The 18,240-nt window shown below is 37.3% G+C and overlaps 1 protein-coding gene across 3 annotated transcripts in view; it reads right to left on the reverse strand.

Moving 5' to 3' along the window:
* Positions 1–10,360: 10,360 nt before the first annotated feature.
* Positions 10,361–18,240, reverse strand: part of LOC309511143 (5-hydroxytryptamine receptor 3A-like) — a 52,216-nt gene continuing 44,336 nt past the window's right edge. For all 3 annotated transcript variants that reach the window (XM_082186237.1, XM_082186238.1, XM_082186236.1), the window contains 3 exons: positions 15,120–15,330; positions 11,958–12,089; positions 10,361–11,504 (listed from right to left, as the gene is read on the reverse strand). In XM_082186237.1, the coding sequence (XP_082042363.1) occupies positions 11,320–11,504; positions 11,958–12,089; positions 15,120–15,330 (528 nt within the window). In that variant the 3' untranslated portion in view covers positions 10,361–11,319. The remainder of the gene's footprint in view (positions 11,505–11,957; positions 12,090–15,119; positions 15,331–18,240) is intronic.

Consider the following 18,240-nt stretch of genomic DNA (forward strand, 5'->3'; position numbering starts at 1 on the left):
CTGCACTTCACCTGAGCGCGTGCCCGTAATACAACGAGTGCGCGCTTCACCTGAGCGCGTGCCCGTAATACAAGGAGTGCGCGCTTCACCTGAGCGGGTTAGTGTAAAACAGCGAGTGCGCGCGAACCTACACAGCAGCCAATGAGCACTCGCGTTCATCCCATTTGCTTGAGCAACTCTTTATTTCACTAATTCATTCATACATCTAACAATTGGAGAAAAAAAAGTAGGCTACTTTTCACACTTTCTAATACCTTGAATAATCGTGCAAAAGCATTTTATTGATGCATCTGCTCTAGAGGTATCAGATGTTTGGCATCACAAATGCACAATAGCAAAGAATACTAATATACTTTGTAGCCTACTTCCCCTCACAGAAAATACCATGTCAGATGGTAATACCATGGTATAGTATGATACTTGAATACTTGAATACTTGAATACTTGAGTAGGCCTATGTTTAATGTGAAGTGTGTAAGTCTATCTTTGGAAACAGTAATTCAAATATGTGAGGTTATGCTAGAGCGCCCCCTGCTGTCCACCTGCTCTACTTCAGCTTCACGAGATCCCCTGTGTGTCCCAAACTACACTAGAGACCATGTCAGCTCCAGTTTGGACCCAGCTGAAGACTTCAGATGCCCAACACATGTGAAGAGACAAACCTCGCGATAACTTCAGATGAGGCAAACTCTGAATCAACATGAACCAATACTATATTTGATAAATGTCACAATCAATTGTTAACAAACAAGTATTCATTATTTCAATGAGCTCACTGCATTAAATTTTTTTATTTTTTTTATTAATACATTTTTAGATGACTGTGATTTTTTATATGTACATTTCTGAAATACATAACTTCTGATAATACATAAATCAGACACATAAATATACATAATTCTGATAACAGATCACAAATTGTAATGTGGACTCATGGATTTTCTGTAAAGCTGCTTTGAAACGATGTGTATTGTGAAAAGCGCTACACAAATAAATGTGAATTGAACTGATTTCTCTGATCTCATCTTATGTCTAATCTGTGTTTTTATGTGTGTTTTAATGTTATATTGTTTTATTTTTATTGTTTTTGATTCGTGATGTGTCACCGCTACTGGTGTATGATCGACTCACTCTCTTAAATATACGTGATTCTGTGGGAAAACTGCCGATCCAGGGCTTCAACGGACGACAAAACACACCACCTCCTCTGTTGGCGCCCATACCTCCCCACCTGTGGTATTCTCCTTTCGGGTTGTTGCGCAACAGCCGCCGCAGAAGACGAGGAAGGAGAGGTGGATTAAGTCGCAGATTGAGAGCCCATGGCCTGGTCCTCCACTCATCGTTTGGGCTTTCCAGGGAGTTCGTCAGCTATTACACACGAGGACTGACCGATCCCTGTTACCGATGGCTGATATCGGCTATTCCCGAGGCCGGGTACCCTCGTCCGCGCTGTCGGCCCATGAGGATCTGCAGACGGGGCTGCGTACCGGAGAATCTTCGCCCGGTCGCTTATGCCTCCGAACGGACGGACCAGAATTTAATTCGCACGGCTTTGATCAACACTCGGTCCGTTGTGAATAAGACTTTCATTCTCAATGACTTTTTTATTTCTCAATCCCTGGATTTTCTCCTGTTGACGGAAACATGGCTGAAACCAGGTGAAAACAGCGCATTTTCAGAACTCCTCCCACCCGGCTGTTCCTACTTCAATACCCCACGATCATCTGGTCGTGGAGGGGGTCTTGCTGCTGTTTTTAATGACAAATTTAAATGCCGGTTTCTTCCCACAAATGCTTACTCCTGCTTTGAGCTGCAATTGTTTGTGATGGAGCTTACGAGTCCTGTTTTATGTGCCGTTGTTTATCGCCCACCCAAATATAATAAGGACTTCGTTCATGAGTTCTCTGAGTTTTTGGCAGATATTTTTCCAAAATATGATAAACTCTTGATTTGTGGGGATTTTAATGTTCATGTTTGTTGTCCGTCCGACCAATTAGCCTCTGATTTTAAAAGACTTTTAGAAACTTTTAACTTAGTTCAGTCAGTGGATAAACCCACACACCATCTCGGGCACACCCTGGATCTCATCATCTCTCATGGGCTTTCAATTTCCCTCAAAGAGATCTCTGAGACTGCCATTTCAGATCATTTTTCAATTGTTTTTGAATATACAGCCCCCCCTCCAGCTAGAAAGTGTTTTGCTCCATCGTGCCAGCGTCGCATCATCACTTCCACCACAGCAGATGAATTTACTGCTGCATTCAGGGACTCTCAGTTTTTTGCCTTGAATGACATAGATTCTCCTATCTGTCCAGACAATATTCTTTCTTCCTTCCACTCCACCTGCTCCGGGATTCTGGACTCTATTGCCCCTTTTCAGCATAAATTGGCTAAACCAAGAACGGATCCCTGGATCAATGACAATACTCGTACTATCAGGCAACGCTGCAGGCAGGCTGAAAGGAGATGGAAAAAGGATAAACTGCATGTGTCTCTAGACATTTTGCGGGCCTGTCTCGTTGATTATCAGAGGGCCCTACGGGAGGCAAAATCTCAGTACCTCTCTGATATAATTTCTAGCAGCAGTCACTGTCCCAGGGTTCTGTTCACTACAATTAATTCTTTTGTAAATCCACCTACTTCTGCTCTGGCTAATTTCTCAACTATCACCTGTAAAAGTTTTCTCCACTTTTTTGTTGACAAGGTTGATGCTGTTAGACAGGGTACAAGAAATGGTTCTAATAGGGATTTTTCTGTTGCCCCAGCTCATTTTGGTGTGTTTGAGGAGTTTGAGTTAGTTTCTTTCTCTTCCCTTGACGATATAGTTAAATCTTTAAAGCCTACAAACTGTCCATTGGATATTGTACCCGCTAGAGTGCTGAAATTGGTTTTTAACGCTGTAGGGCCTGGGCTTGTGGTTTTTATTAATAGCTGTCTTAGTCTAGGAACCTTCCCAGCTGCCTTTAAACATGCTGTGGTTAGGCCCCTTCTTAAAAAGCCTAACCTTGACTCCTCAGTGCTATCTAATTTTAGACCAGTCTCCCATCTTCCATTTCTTTCCAAAGTTTTAGAAAAAGTTGTTTTTTTACAGTTACAGCCCTTTCTGGAAAACAACTCTGTCCTGGAAAAATTTCAATCCGGGTTTAGGCCTTGTCACAGCACTGAGTCTGCATTATTAAAGGTACACAATGATATTGCGTCCTCTGTTGACACCAAGTGTCCTGTTGCCTTAGTGCTGCTGGATCTCACAGCAGCCTTTGACACGGTAGACCATACAATCCTCCTGTCACGCCTGAAGCACTATGTTGGCATTCATGGCACTGTACTTGAGTGGTTTATGTCATATTTATCCGATAGAACTTTTTCTGTAATGATTGGTGATTTGTCTTCTTCATGTACTTCTCTCTCCTGTGGAGTCCCGCAAGGCTCTATTCTTGGCCCTATTTTGTTTTCATTATACATGCTACCACTAGGGTCAATTATAGCCAGGCACAACCTATCTTTTCATTTTTATGCAGATGATCTGCAAATTTATCTGCCTCTGAAGCCTGGTGATGTACAAGGTACTTTATTTGACTGCATTGCGGATATTAAGCAGTGGTTTGCCCAAAATTTTATGCACTTAAATGAGGACAAAACTGAATATATTGTGTTTGGAGAATCTGCGTCAAACGGCCTTGATGCCTGGCCTTTAACGGCCAGGCAGACAGTGAAGAACTTAGGAGTGATTTTTGATAGTTCTTTTAAATTCAACAAACAGATTGACAACGTTGTCAAGTTGAGCTTTTTTCAACTGCGCCTTTTAGCAAAGGTAAAATCCTTTTTAAACCGTCATGACCTTGAGAAGGCTATTCACGCTCTAATAAGCTCTAGACTGGACTACTGCAATGCACTGTATACTGGTGTCTCCCAGTCCTCTGTTGGCCGTCTTCAACTTGTCCAAAATGCAGCTGCCCGTTTGTTAACGAGCACCAAAAAACGAGAGCACATAACTCCGATTCTTTATTCCCTCCATTGGCTCCCGGTACATTTTAGAATTCACTATAAAATTGTATTGTTTGTTTTTAAAGCTCTTAACGGCCTCGCCCCATCTTACATATCAGACATGCTGACCATTCGGAATTGCGGAAGGACTTTGAGGTCGTCCAATCAACTCATGTTGGAAGTGCCCAGGTCAAAACTTAAACACTGGGGAGACCGTGCTTTTTCAGTTTCTGGACCTAAGCTCTGGAATAAGCTCCCCAGTGAGATGCGTATCGTTACTGACCTGGGCCTTTTTAAATCAAGACTTAAAACGTATCTTTTCAAAATGGCTTTTAGTACCCAGTAGTGTGGTGGCACTTTTATATTTTATATTTTATATTTATCTTTATTCTATTTTTTCTTTACTTTTTATTTCTTCATTTATTACTGTACTGGTTTTTCGGTGTGTTGTTTTAAATTGTTGTTTAATCTGTTGTAAAGCACCTTGGTTCACCTATCGGCTGATGTAAGGTGCTATATGAATAAAGTACATTTACATTTACATTTATAATTAGTAATAATGGTATCTCTGTGAATCTTCAGCATATAAGATCAGTTTCAACAATCAGTTATTTTGAAGAATATTGAAATCACATAAAACATTTTGAACTCCTACATGTCTAAGACACACACAGACATCAACTATCAGCAGTGTTGGGGAAAGTTACTTTGAAAAGTAATGCATTATAGCTGATAATATACAATTTAGCACTTTTTATTTGGCTATAAAGTTTCCCATAGACTAGTCTCATGCTCTCGTCTCATGAGAGCAGAAACACTAATATTTGAATAGCGCCCCCTGGTTTCTGTAAATAAAATATTGATTAAAATAATAATAAATGATTGCATTACATGATTCCAGATGATTGGTTCTACAAAAGAAACAAGAGAGGGTAAATTAAAATGAGAAATTTTAAAATGATAAGTTTTAGCTTATTTTAATGCTTGTTTTGTGTTCTTTTAATTCATTTTAAGTTAAGTTATCTTGATGCCCCCTTAGAAGTTTGCTTTCCCCCTGACTCTATTCCAATATTTTCTGCAATCAAAATCAAAAGCTTCAGTTTTTACTTTTAGACATTTTCCAGCCTAACATACAGAGAATTGTTGACCAAATATGTTTGCTGCTGCTTACTGGCACAGGAATGCACTACATTTTTACATTTGGGCTCCCATCTTGGACATTACCATCACCCCTGAAAGTATACAATAGGCTTCATCATTTTATATTGCGTTACTCCCTTAAAAAGTAACTAATTGCATTTCTTAGTTACTTTTTTAGAAAAGCAATGCGTTGCGTTACTGTTGCGTTACTTTGGCAACAAATGCAAAGACCCTTTCACACCAAAAGTGAAATAATAAGCCTTGGGCTGAAGGAAATGCAGTTTCACTCCTGTACAGTAGGGGCGCCGCTCAAACAAACCTTTCAGCTGCTGCTGTTCTGGATAACAGAAGAAGAAGATGCAGGAGAAGAAAGTTTAACCAGGGCCCGTCTACGGAGAGCCTGGCCACTCCCTATTAAGTCCTATATTGTACCGAATTTTGGTTGTAGTTCCACCAGAGTTCCACTGGGAGCTTGACGGCTAAATTTGTCTCTTTCACCTGATTGCCGTTGAGAAATCTCAGATTTGATTGTAGGTTTTGCAAGTTCAACATGGGTTATAGGTCGAAAGTTGAATGAATGAGTACTTATGTCGTTTCGATTTCTTACAGGTTGAGTTGTTGTTGCCCATAACACGCTAGCATTCTGCTAGTGAACGCTGATTGGTCAGTGAAGGACTGATTACGACCAGAGATGCCGCTTGATGGCATCGTGTCATCCGAAGCGAGACCAGAAACAAACAAAACAAAAATTCTTCTAGCACGTGTATTTACCTGTGTCAGTTGTGTTGTCGATGCCTCGAGAGAAAAGAAAGTGCAGAGCGCGAAAGCACCAAAGTGACTGAAGGATTGCCGTAAAGCAGTATCTCTGGTCGTACGATGTGTATGATGTCAATTACATTTTAAAAGACTTTTTAAAGCAAATAAGTGACTCTAAAAAATCTAACACCCAGCAATGTGTAATTTCTTTGCATCTCCTGTCGAATACAACATTCAAATTACTAGACAAAAAATTATATCCTGAGAAAAGTGGATTTTGAGGGGTATAGCGCCATAGACCTCCATTCATTCTGCACTCGTCCTGTGAGCGCCCTCATGTGGAACCAGAGTGGAACTGCAACCAGTTAAGAAGCCGTGAGTTTACTGAGAGTGGAACTTCTCCCCTTATTAGACATTCTCTGGTTTAACACTTAGGCTACTTTACCAATAAAAACGGGAAAAAAATTATAGGCATTTTTGCTTATGGTTTAACTGAATCATCGAAAGTCAGAAGCAAGTACTTTGCTCAATAAAGTGAGAATAAATGCATTAAAATGTATGTTTTATTTAACATGTTTAGTTATTGGAGCTGTAAACCCCAATGTTGTCATTAATAAAGAAATCAAGTTATCATAGGTCTACCTTAACATTACTTATAATAGCAAGTTTTTTGCATCAAAAATTAAACAGTTGTGTTTAATGTATTCATTTGGCAGCAAAAATCTTTCGGATTAAGATTTTAAGTGTTATGAACTCAAAATTCCAAGTTATTTAAATGATTCGCTTTGTCTCTGTTTGATATGATTGGTCATGCCTGAAATTCTGCCTTTACAACACGCTGATTGGTCAATACACAAGGCAGTCATTTTATTTTTGTTCATCCTGAATTTGCTGATGCAGGCAGCAGTCCAGAGTCACTGACACGGCATAAAAACAGTAATTTCGAGGTTAAATCGGAGCCGGCCCGTCCATCACGTACGGACCTTTCAGGCCTCGCATTTGGAGCTGATTCACACGAGACTTTCCATTCCTGACGCCTGTAAATTTAATCTTTTTTTAATCGACTACTGTCTCGAGTCTCGACTCTCGAGCCTGTTCTCCCCCTCCCCCACAGGCTGACTCACTGCAGGTCTTGCGCGCGCAGAGAGCGTCCGGTATTTTCTGAGGCTGAGATAACGTATGGTAAGTGTGAATTCATAAAACTATTTTAAATAACATGTTTGCCAGAACATAACTTCCAAATTTGTTCAATTTTGTAACAGTTTTTAACTGTTTCGAGTCCGACGTTGTTTACGACCCGTTATTATTGGAGAATTCCCGCTCCCGCTCCTGCTCCATTCAAATATTGCGCGCTGACAACGTCCGGTATTTTCTGTGTGATTTACATCAGACGAAGGTAAGTCTGAATTCATAAAAATCATTGTAAATAACATGTTTACCATAAAACAACGGCAACGTTTTTCAATGTCATATTTTATCTGAACATATTTTTTCTAGCCCACTGCCTTCAGTTACTGCATGCGCTGACATCGATCTGTGTTTTCAGACATTTATATCAGACGAGGGTAAGTGCAAATTCATAAAACCTTTTCAAATAGAGTATTTACCAAAACATAAGATTGGGTGTTGTTGATTTAAATTGAGTGTGTTTATGTTGTAAAATTAGTCTAGCTATCTTAGCTAGTTTGTTAACTGCTAACTGGTACATTACTTTGCAACTGCCAACTACATTTCTAAGAAGTTAGTCATTAGTTAAATATTAACGTTTATTAATTAATGTTAGCCTAGCTAGTGTGCTTGAGTTGTTAACGTATTCTCCTTTGACAAATTAGCAGACACTTTCTTCTCAACTGTCCTCAGAGGCTTCAGAAACTGCACTGAAGGAAGAACTGCAGCTGACTTTTGATTCATGTGAGGTAGACAAGGCAGAAAAGGTGTGTTTTAGCAACGTACTTAAAAAATATATCATATTTGTTAAAGTACAGTGTAAATTTCACTCCTTTTGTTTGTTTCAATGTTCGAGTAAGTGTAGAAATCTACCATGTACTTAGTTTTATTATGATGAAATTTACTGTGGGTGTGTATATATATATATATATATATATATATATATATATATATATATGATTGTTTTCAGGCCAGGTGGTAAATGCTGCCATTCTTCTCAAATACTGCTGCTCTTCAAAGAACAGAGTCATCAATAAGGTAACACACAGAGAAAGAGTTTTTGTTTGAATACCATTCAGTTTCCCAAGTTATCTTGTATTTTATTTAGTTACTGAAACGGCAAGAAAGCACTTTGACTTGCTTTGATTATTTCCATTCTTGTTGCTGTCCAACTAACAAAATTGCTTTGTATTGTTATACATTTTTATTATTATATCACTCTAACCTGTGCTTAAACAATGAGAGCTGTACAATGTATTTAGAAAAAATGTGTCTGAATTATTATGTTTTTAATCACAGGATCGTCCGTTCCCAGCCCCAACCATTCATCCGAAGGACTGCGGCAATGAGAACCATTTGAACCAACAGTGGCAGTTTCCACAGGTTGAGATCTCACTGATGTTAGCCTGCAGTACTGACTCTATCACATACAGTTGTGGTCAAAGGTTTACATCAAATTGCAGAATTAGAAAAAACTTAAAAAAAATAAATAATACTAATAATAGTAGTTGTTTTTAAGTACTGCCCTGATGAAGCTATTTCACTTAACATATGTTTACATTGTCAAAATTATAGCAAAAAAAAAAAGGTTTTAAGAGTGACCATGTAAATTTTTTTAATAATAATTTTCATCCTTAATTCTGTGTCATTATCTGGATGATTGACGACTGTTTTTTGTTTGTTTGTTCTGTGAAGTGACAAAATCCAGGTCCTGTACAATTTTTGGTACTTTTTGGCAAACTGAGGGACTCGCACACAACTATTACTAAGGGTGAAAGATAAGTTAAGTTAAAGATAAGTTAAAGTAGATGACAAACATGTCTGTTGTTGCTCATTACAGTGTGCTTTTAATTGTTCTGATCAATTGTTCTGATCTGGTCAATTTCACTTTTAAATTACCGATTTCTAAATACATTTTTAATTTACTGCAAGTATAGTTGTATTTTTTACTGATTAAATGTTAATATATGATGTTCAGTCAGTATGCATTATAGAAGTTAAGCTGTTAACCTAATAAAACTGTTGATGTAAAAAACAAAACTTGGTTTATTGATTTATAATTTATTTAAAATGTATTTATTTAATAATAAGTAAACAAAATATGGCAAGTTTGAGTTTAGTCCATTTGCCTTTTAAGTTATCTTTACTTACACATTTGAGTTAATTCAATGAGAAGACCACATTAGGTCAACTCAATTAAGTTAGAATTTTCCCATTACTCAAAAAAACTTGCACAACCACTTTCCTCAAACATTTGAGTAGTCTCAACTTATTAGACTTTACAGTGTAGTATTCTGATTCGGCATTTCACTGATTTTATTCATTTTGAGAAATACTGAATCTTTTTTTGTTCAACTGAGATGAGTAAATGCATACTCACATTTAGTCTAGAACTAAAATAAATATGATTTTTACAACACCTCTGCACTTTGATTTGTCTCAACATGGGGACAAAACTCCCAGCATGCACTGCAACATGAATAACTTATGCAGCCGAATGGTCTTTTTTTATTGCCACCATTGTTGAGATTCATGTGCTGATTTTTTATTTTTTTTCTGTGCAAAATTGGCATGCCATGCCTTTGTCCGAGCCGCCACGATTGTCCATGCATACATTGACGTATCTCAAAAAACATGTCCGCCATGGGCCTATGAATTATCGTTAACTGTTAAAAAAAAATTTTATCTATATATTTTTCTATGGTAAATTTACTGTATTGGCTGTAAATGGTCATTTCCATCTATGATTGAGATGGTAACAGGCTTGCTAAATAAAACATTATCTTTTTACGCATGGGCTTAAAGGCCTTAAACCACTTGAACCCTGACAATTGCTGTTCGCAGCTATATTTTATTATTATTATTGATATTCTGTTGCATAATCTTGTATATTGATTGCTACATGGGTAGCCTTTAAAGTTTAAAGGCTCTTCCAAGCTTTATAATGGCAGTGAATGGGTATATTCTTTTGGAAGTCCATCAAAGTGCATTCATCCATGATTAAAGTGCTCCACATGGTTCTGGCGGGTTAATAAAGGCCTTCTGAAGTGAAGCGATGCGTTCGTGTAAGAAAAATATCCATATTTAAAACTTTAGCAACTATAATAACTTGCTTCCAGCAAGACAAAATGACACCAAAAGAGTAACACTTGGCGGTGTATGACGTAGACAGGGGTGGACTGGCCATCTGGCCGACGTGCTTTTTGGGCCGGTACATCTCATACTTTTTTTTTTAAATTAGATTCCAGGTTCCTCATTCTGGTCTTTTCTAGCAATTTGCATTTGAGTGAATAATGACCCAGCGCTGAGGGAGACCAATACAGCTCTCGTCTTTATTAATCCTTTGTTTCAGAATATATAGTAAGAATATGAGGGGAGTACCACAGATTTAGCCAATAGGAATATACATTACATCATAAAGAAAACACATTGTATAACAAGTCCATATATGGTCAGTTTCTGGTTCCAGAAATGCCCTTCAATGTATAACATAGGGAATGTAAGACTCTTCCTCCATTTGAACACAGAGGTCCACATAATGAACAACAGATGTTGCCAGTGCATTCTTACAGGACAAAGAAATCTTATATAACATGCTTTACTCAGACAGTTAAACTAGAACTTCTAACAACTTTCAAAACACTTAGACTATATGATTGTACGAACCCATTACCCATTATTTCCACATCTGCATAGTTGACGATTACTGCATTTTACTAGGACTGTAATGAGACACGTTGGTAAACCATATTTTCCGCCATATTTTTTCTATCTCTTTCAAGAATAGAAATTAGTACAAAACTAATTATGAAAGTTAATTTTTTTCAGTTTGAAGAGGTTTTTTAATGGAAAATGTGAAAATAACAAAAACTCATGTTTAAGAAATTGCTTATTCTGACTTATTTAGTCAACACAGGTCACATATACTTGTTCTCAAACCAAGCTCATGCTCCACTCTTCACCCCCCCCCCCCCCCCCCCAACAAAAAATTCCAACATAACAGAAATTATTTTAAATTAGCAAAACATTAAACATTTCCCACTTAACATTAATCTTGCATAAAAAATATGATATAGCACATTACATAATCCCAGCACAGTTTTAGTTAAATTTAAGTCTGTCTCAATTAAATGAAACAATTCAGATTACTTAAAAATGTGTTAGTTCTGTGAACTCAAAAGAAAAATCAAGTTCTAAATACTCATAAAAGTTAATTTGATTTTTGATTTAATTTAAATTTACCCTACTCAGGCGAATTAATTGTTTTAAGCATTATGGAAGATACCAAAGCGTCCAAAGCTTAGACATAAACGCAATAATAGTGATTATGTAAAGAACCAAGAAGGTCATATTTATGATTCTTGCCACTCTGGTGCAGTACAGAGGTGTCTTCTGTCGTAACTCAGTGAGGATCTGCTTCAGACGGTTGGGAGTACAAGACTGCTCTTCATTCTGAACTGTGAGAGGAAAAAGCATAGCTCTGTATAAATGTTTTGTCTGCATAATCTCACATACGATTTTTCGATGGGGAATCTTTGCTGATACACTATTATAGAAAAACAAATGAATTTCATATGTTGTTTTGGGGTGGCTTGTTTAATATGTGATAATGCATGGTTTTACATTTGCTAAGTTCAGACTTCAAATGCTATTTTCATCCATCCATTCATCCATCTAAACCGTGTGTCCTATTTTAGAGGCACAAGCATGCTGGAACATTTATATATTTTCTTTTTTTCATGGAGTCTAATTTACTCAAAGATTCATTTAATTAGCTTTTCTTTGCATATGTACCAAAGCTACGAAGCAAACAAATCTTAAACTTAATTCCACTTATAAACCTTAATTTGTGAAGTAAAAGTATAAAATACATGAAAAAGTTCCTCATAATCTGATGTGTCAACTCTTACCATGATGTCCACTAACAGCAGCTGTAGTTTCCACTGATCTCTTACCAGCCCCTTTAGCCATCAGATAATTCACAAGGATGGTCTCCAAAATGCTGATAGAAATTAGAAAGAAGATCGCACCGCAGAAAACACCTGTGAAAAACACAAGAAACTGAAAAAGTTTTGCTACAAGAACGTTCTCCAAATATTCAGTGTTGGGAACATAACAAATGTCCAGATTTCTTGACGTTACACTGTTAGACCTTACCAGGCTTTTATTTTCAAAGTAAATTGAAACAACATTGTTTCCAGTAATTTACTGTTAATTGTAGTGATGGCAATGTCAAAAACACTGCCTCATGAAGCTCTGAAACCTTTACAAATCTTTTGTTCTGATTCAATGGTTCAGATCGTGTATCAAACTGCCAGACTCACGTGATTTCAGTAAACGAGGCTTCATTTTATTAGATGATTAGATAACTGCATTTCAAAGTTTTTACTTTCAATAAAAAATTTGCAATATATTTGTAAAAGGTATTTTATGCATGTTTGGCCTGGGTTTTTGTTGCATTTACACGGTTCTGACCACTATTATATGTGCCTATTATCTCATATAAGTCATGTAATTGTTATAACTATTAGATGTTTGAATGAAAGTGTGTCTTGTTTCCTATCAGTGCGATCGTATGTTCACATTTATGAAGATGGCTTGATTGAAATCTGTGTAAAATGTTTCGTATTCTTAATCATGTCTAAACTGTACCCTCTGTATTCTCTGCTAAAGCTGGAGGGTAAAGAGATCACAGATAACGCATGACTTACGACGAGAGGGGAAATAACAGCCACCTCTAATGTGAAGACAGTGTATAATTGGTCAGAACTCATCCAGGAGGCTGAGAAACATTTGAGTTTAAAACCTTAAGACCCGAAGAAAGCCGGGGGGGGAGTTTTTGCTAGAGAAGATTCCAGAATACATTAGAAGATACATTGTCATGGAGAAGCCATGACGTAGTAACCGGACGGACGAGTAACCATGTAGGCGAGCAGACGAAAGAACCCAAATCAAGATCAGAAGAACATGGGTTAAACAGCTTCATTCAAGCCATCTAAATACTCTCGTCTCACTTTTCTTTCTCTTTCTTAGTTTCCTTTTCTTTTCCGTTGTGAGTCTCGGTTCTAAGTTAAGTTTTGCTGCAAAGTTTTGGTTAAACGATTCGACTGCAAAGCCCGCTTCCAACTTCAGAGACTTTATATCCATCCGCCAGCACACCACGTGATTGGCCGCCCCAGACATCTATCCAGACCAGGGGGGCAGTGTTTCGGAAAACATTGAAGCTTCCCCGGGGGCCGCCATTGATTAGCAGACCCCCACCTGCTGTTAGCATCCCATTGACTCCCATTCATTTTGGCGTCACTTTGACAGTGAATAACTTTACATCTGAGGCGTTTAAAGACTCCATTTGTCCATTATTTATTTCTAAAGAAACACGAAAATGTATAAAAGGCTCCATTACCTTGTATCTTACGTTATGGCCCCGTAGAAGCAGTTTTTGTAAAAATAGGCTAACGATTGCGTCATAACCACGCGACTCTCTGTCGCACAGTAGAGAGATTACCGTACAGACGGGAGGAGAAGCTCACGGGCAATCGGGGGGACGTGGAGGCAAAGTGACAAAATAATTAATCAGAATACATAGCAAAAGTTTCTCCTGCTCCAAGCTCATGGACACCTCCTACTCACACTCTCCGTCTCTGCAAGATTCGGAAGGGAATGATTCAGATTTCTCTTGGCACAGCTACTAGAAGACAGACGGGTCGCTCACGTCACATCTACGTCGTCAAGCTCAGTTTGAGTCTGCGCTGTACGCTCAGCCATCAGGAAGAGAGAGCTTCTAATTGACTTCACTTTTCTCTGTTGAAACCTATACGCTGTGTCCAGTTTATATACGGTCTATGATCCAGACACGAGGAGAAACCCCCTTATACTGAAAAAACAACAACAGTGTTTTCACTGGTTTGGGAATTTATATTTGTATATATGTTTGTATTAGATATTAGTTTTATGTGTTAGAATAATCAATAAAGTAGTGTTACTTGTGTTATGTGCTTACGAATTTAATGTCTTAAACTGCTGATCTAAGTTACCTTGCTAATAAATAGTGTTTCACTATAGTTTGGATATTTATATCCGCTGCAGAGCTGATGGTTACGGCCGGTTCAAATGAATGCTGGACGAGTCATTTGCTCGGCTTTAATAAGTGATTCTTTCGAATTCCCTATAAATTAATTAATAATAATTATTTTTATTATAATAATTCCTTTTGAGCTAAATTGACCTGTCAGACCCTTACACACAACCAAAGAAACAGAGCTACACTAACTTGTAGAAACACAGAGATATCAAAACATCAGCACAAGTCTCTCAACAGTGGTGGCAATATATTTTTTTATTTTTTTATTCGCGCAGCAAACTGGGAGTTTTATATTGGAACCCAGCATGCATTGCGACATGAAACTTTTGATTGTCACCATTGTTGAGATTCATGTGCTGATTGTTGATCTCTGTGTGTGTCTGAGTCAATCAAGAGTTCTAAATGTTTTAATACACTATATGATTTCAATATCCTTCAGAATAGCTGATTACAGAAACATTGATGGATATCATGTTGTAGATACAGATATATGATTAAATAACCAAAAGTTCAAATCTTATACACAGGATGAGATCATGTCCAGAATGATGGCATCATCACATCATAACAAATGTGTTTTATAAACTCAATGTCACAGCAGCCAGATATAAATGTGCCTAAAAAGAACTGTACGTCTGAAATATGGCAATATTTTGGCTTCAATAGAGAAGTGTCATAAATGCAGGTACTGTGTAAGGGGCCGTTAACATATCGCATCTAAAAACGCATGGAAAGCGTTGGAGCCTGACATCAAATGTTTAAGACGTCAACCTAATTTTCATTTTCAACCAAAATTTGAAGTCTGAGTGATGTTGGAGTCCACGTCCAATAACAGTTTTAGCTGAGGTGACTCACATTGTGGCCATAATATGAGCACACAGTGAGTGCACTGTGAGGTTACACTTTTAGATCACTGTGAACTCACATTGTGATCATATGAAGAGATCAACGTGAGATAAATGTGTGACTGGGAGGTCAATGTTAGACTCACCAATCAGAGGGATTTCTTTCCCTGTAGAAGGAAGTGTGTTGTTAAGAATCAGCAGCATCACAGAAACAGACAGCAGTAAAGTCACTTTGAAGGTCACTTTGTCTGATGCATTTGCGTCAACGAAGAAGGAGATCAAGTCCAGCACAAGGAAGAAAAATACTGGTGCTATAATGTTGATGACATACAGTACAGGTCTCCTTTTTATGGTGATCTGCAATGAAAAGAGAGAGAGAGAGAGAGAGAGAGAGAGAGAGAGAGAGAGAGAGAGAGAGAGAGAGAGAGAGAGAGAGAGAGAGAGAGAGAGAGAGAGAGATTAGCATCACAATGGATTTAAACACTAAGAAAATTATAAATTAAATACATTAATTAAATAGGGGTGCGCCATGTACCAGTTTAAAAGAAAAACCAGTTGGGTCTCATACAAGTAATAATTGAATTAGAGAGATTTCTAATCATAATTGTTACTAAGAATTTAATTAAAGAGCTAATGTGGTATATTGAGAAATAAAACATATTTGGTGATATATGAATTTGGTCATAATGCGTATCCCTACATATTCATTTACTTTCAATTTTAATACCGATAAAGATCTGTGTTTGGTTAGGATTAATTTTTTCATTTTACGTTAAAACTACAATAAGTTCTCATTTATTAACATTAATTATTGTATTAACTAACATGAACTAACAATGAGCAATATACTTTTACTGTATTTATAATCTTTGTTCATGTTAGTTAATACAAATACAGCTGTTCGTTGTTTGCTCATGTTAGTTCACAGTGTATTAAATATCTTAACAAAAACAACCTTTGATTTTAATAATGTATTAGTAAATGTTAAAATGAACATTATCCAACATTAATAAATGCTGTAGAAGTATTGTTCATTATTTGCTCATGCTAACTAAATTTGTTAACAAATGAAACCTTATTGTGAAGTGGTACCCATTTTATCTTTTATTTTACATTGTCAAACTCTACATGTAAATCTCTTGTTAATCTGTGGGTTTCCACACTGTGGAGGTCAACTTTGCAGAGATCATAGTGTCAACCGTAATCACAAAAACAGTGAGTATTGTACACAGTGATAATTGTAAACTTGAACTCAGGATATTTTTTGTCATGTTTGTCTTGTTTTTTAAGCACATGTTAATGGATTAACAAAAGCAACGTTCATTTTCTAGCGGTGTTTCATTACTGAATGAATCCGTGTGTTTGAATGAATCGGGTGAGTCAATGATTCAATGACAAATCCATAAAGACAGAAACGGGCGTATTTCTGCTGTGCTGCACGCGCTGAATTAAAGTGACAGTGTATGGTTCGTGGTCAAAATGAACACAGATTGACATGGAAATATAATAATCTCACCATAAATGCATTTAATTAAATAAAATGTAGTAATCTCAATATTTGAAAAATGCTGGAAAAGTAGGCAGAGCCCAGCGGAGGGCATCTTAGACAGGTCTCTCTGTAGGCAAGGGCGTGGTTAGCTGGAACCCTCTGACGTCAGAGGAAACCACAACTTTCAATAAGAAAATTCAACTGCAGTAGCCACAGTTCAACCTGAAGAGGGCAGCACTCAGACGTTTTTACACCATATATTGTAGAATTAAAACACTTTAAACACAAATGTCAAAAAAAATTACTTGAATCAATGAACAGCATTAATAAAGCCCCAGTCTTACAGATCATTAACTAAAAAAAGTTGGTTTAGGATTTAGTTAGCCTTTAAAACTGGGGTAAAGCAAAGAAAACTACAATTTACCTCAACAAGGCGACATAATGAACAACACTCGTCTCATTCGTGGATGTGGAAAAACAAGTCCTTTGTGACATGCAAGATTTTATATTAAAATTTAAATGCAAAAGAAAAGGCATGAGAGTCGGCTGCTTTTGTCAATTTTAAGTTTTAATTTAAAATGTTTGCGATTTTAAAGTACATGGTTAAATATTTTACCACTTGCTTGAGCAACTTAATATATAAATCTATATAGAAGTAGCCTAATGCATTGAATAATACGTTGTTTAAATTGTGTTTAAACGTGAATAGGCTACGTCTATTAAAGAGTGTATGTGTACAAAGAGAATCGCAATGCTGACAAAACTTTTTTCTTAATAAAAGTTGCTGATAACTTCTGGATTTGAAATAAAAATAGTGAGTATGTGTTTGTGGTACAGCCACGGATCAGTTGCGCACTGCAAACGCAGCATATGTGAAAGCACTATAGCACGTGCTGCTCCTGCACCGCAGACGCACCGGACACGGAGTATGTGTGAAACGGGCAAGAGGCTGTGCCCTATACCCCCATTCTCAGATTACTCCTCTAATATAGTCCAATTGAGGGAGTGAATGAAAATGAGTGAGTTCATTCAGAAACTGAGTTCGCCAGAAGGGATGCCGCTTTTGCATAGTTTTGCTGTATAATAATCATTTGAAACTTAGCAAACTGGCAGCTCCATGCAAATATTTATCTTGAACTCTGTCATGGAAACTAGCATGTATAAACCTTAATTAGACAATTTAATAATCAATTAAAATTAAAATTATATTTATGATTTTATGATATTACGCTGTAGCCAAATTGGACAAGTGGTTTGGAAAATGGATGGATGGATGATTCAGCTGTGAGCGTGATTGTTGGTATCGAGGGCTATTTATAGCACTCTGTCAGGTCTCCGCAATAATGGCACCACCTGGAACGGAGGATACTATGTTGTTGTGTGATGTGGGAAATCTTCAGGTCAGATAAGGGAATTCATTTAGTGCATGACTCTCATGGTGCAATGGTTATTTTAGCATTGAGCTTACATCGGATGTACACACTTGTGGAGCATTGTTGGATTGAATGGGTGCAGTCGGTAACATCCACTATGGTTTCGGACACCACTACAAATGACTGTCTCCCCCCAAAATGTCCTATTTAAGGGTATATGGGTGATTTCAGACACTTGCTTTGTTTCTGAATGAACTGCTGGCAGTTTTAGTTAAGTGTTAGATGATTATATAAAGACACAGGAATATATAGGGCACTTTTTTAAGGATCTAGCACATGGTCTAAAGTGCATGGCACAGTGAAAAATGGCCGGCACACACGGCACGGCGCATGGTCTAAAAGGGT

This window comes from Leuciscus leuciscus (assembly GCF_965113295.1).
Source record: "Leuciscus leuciscus genome assembly, chromosome: 1".
NCBI lineage: Eukaryota > Metazoa > Chordata > Actinopteri > Cypriniformes > Leuciscidae > Leuciscus > Leuciscus leuciscus.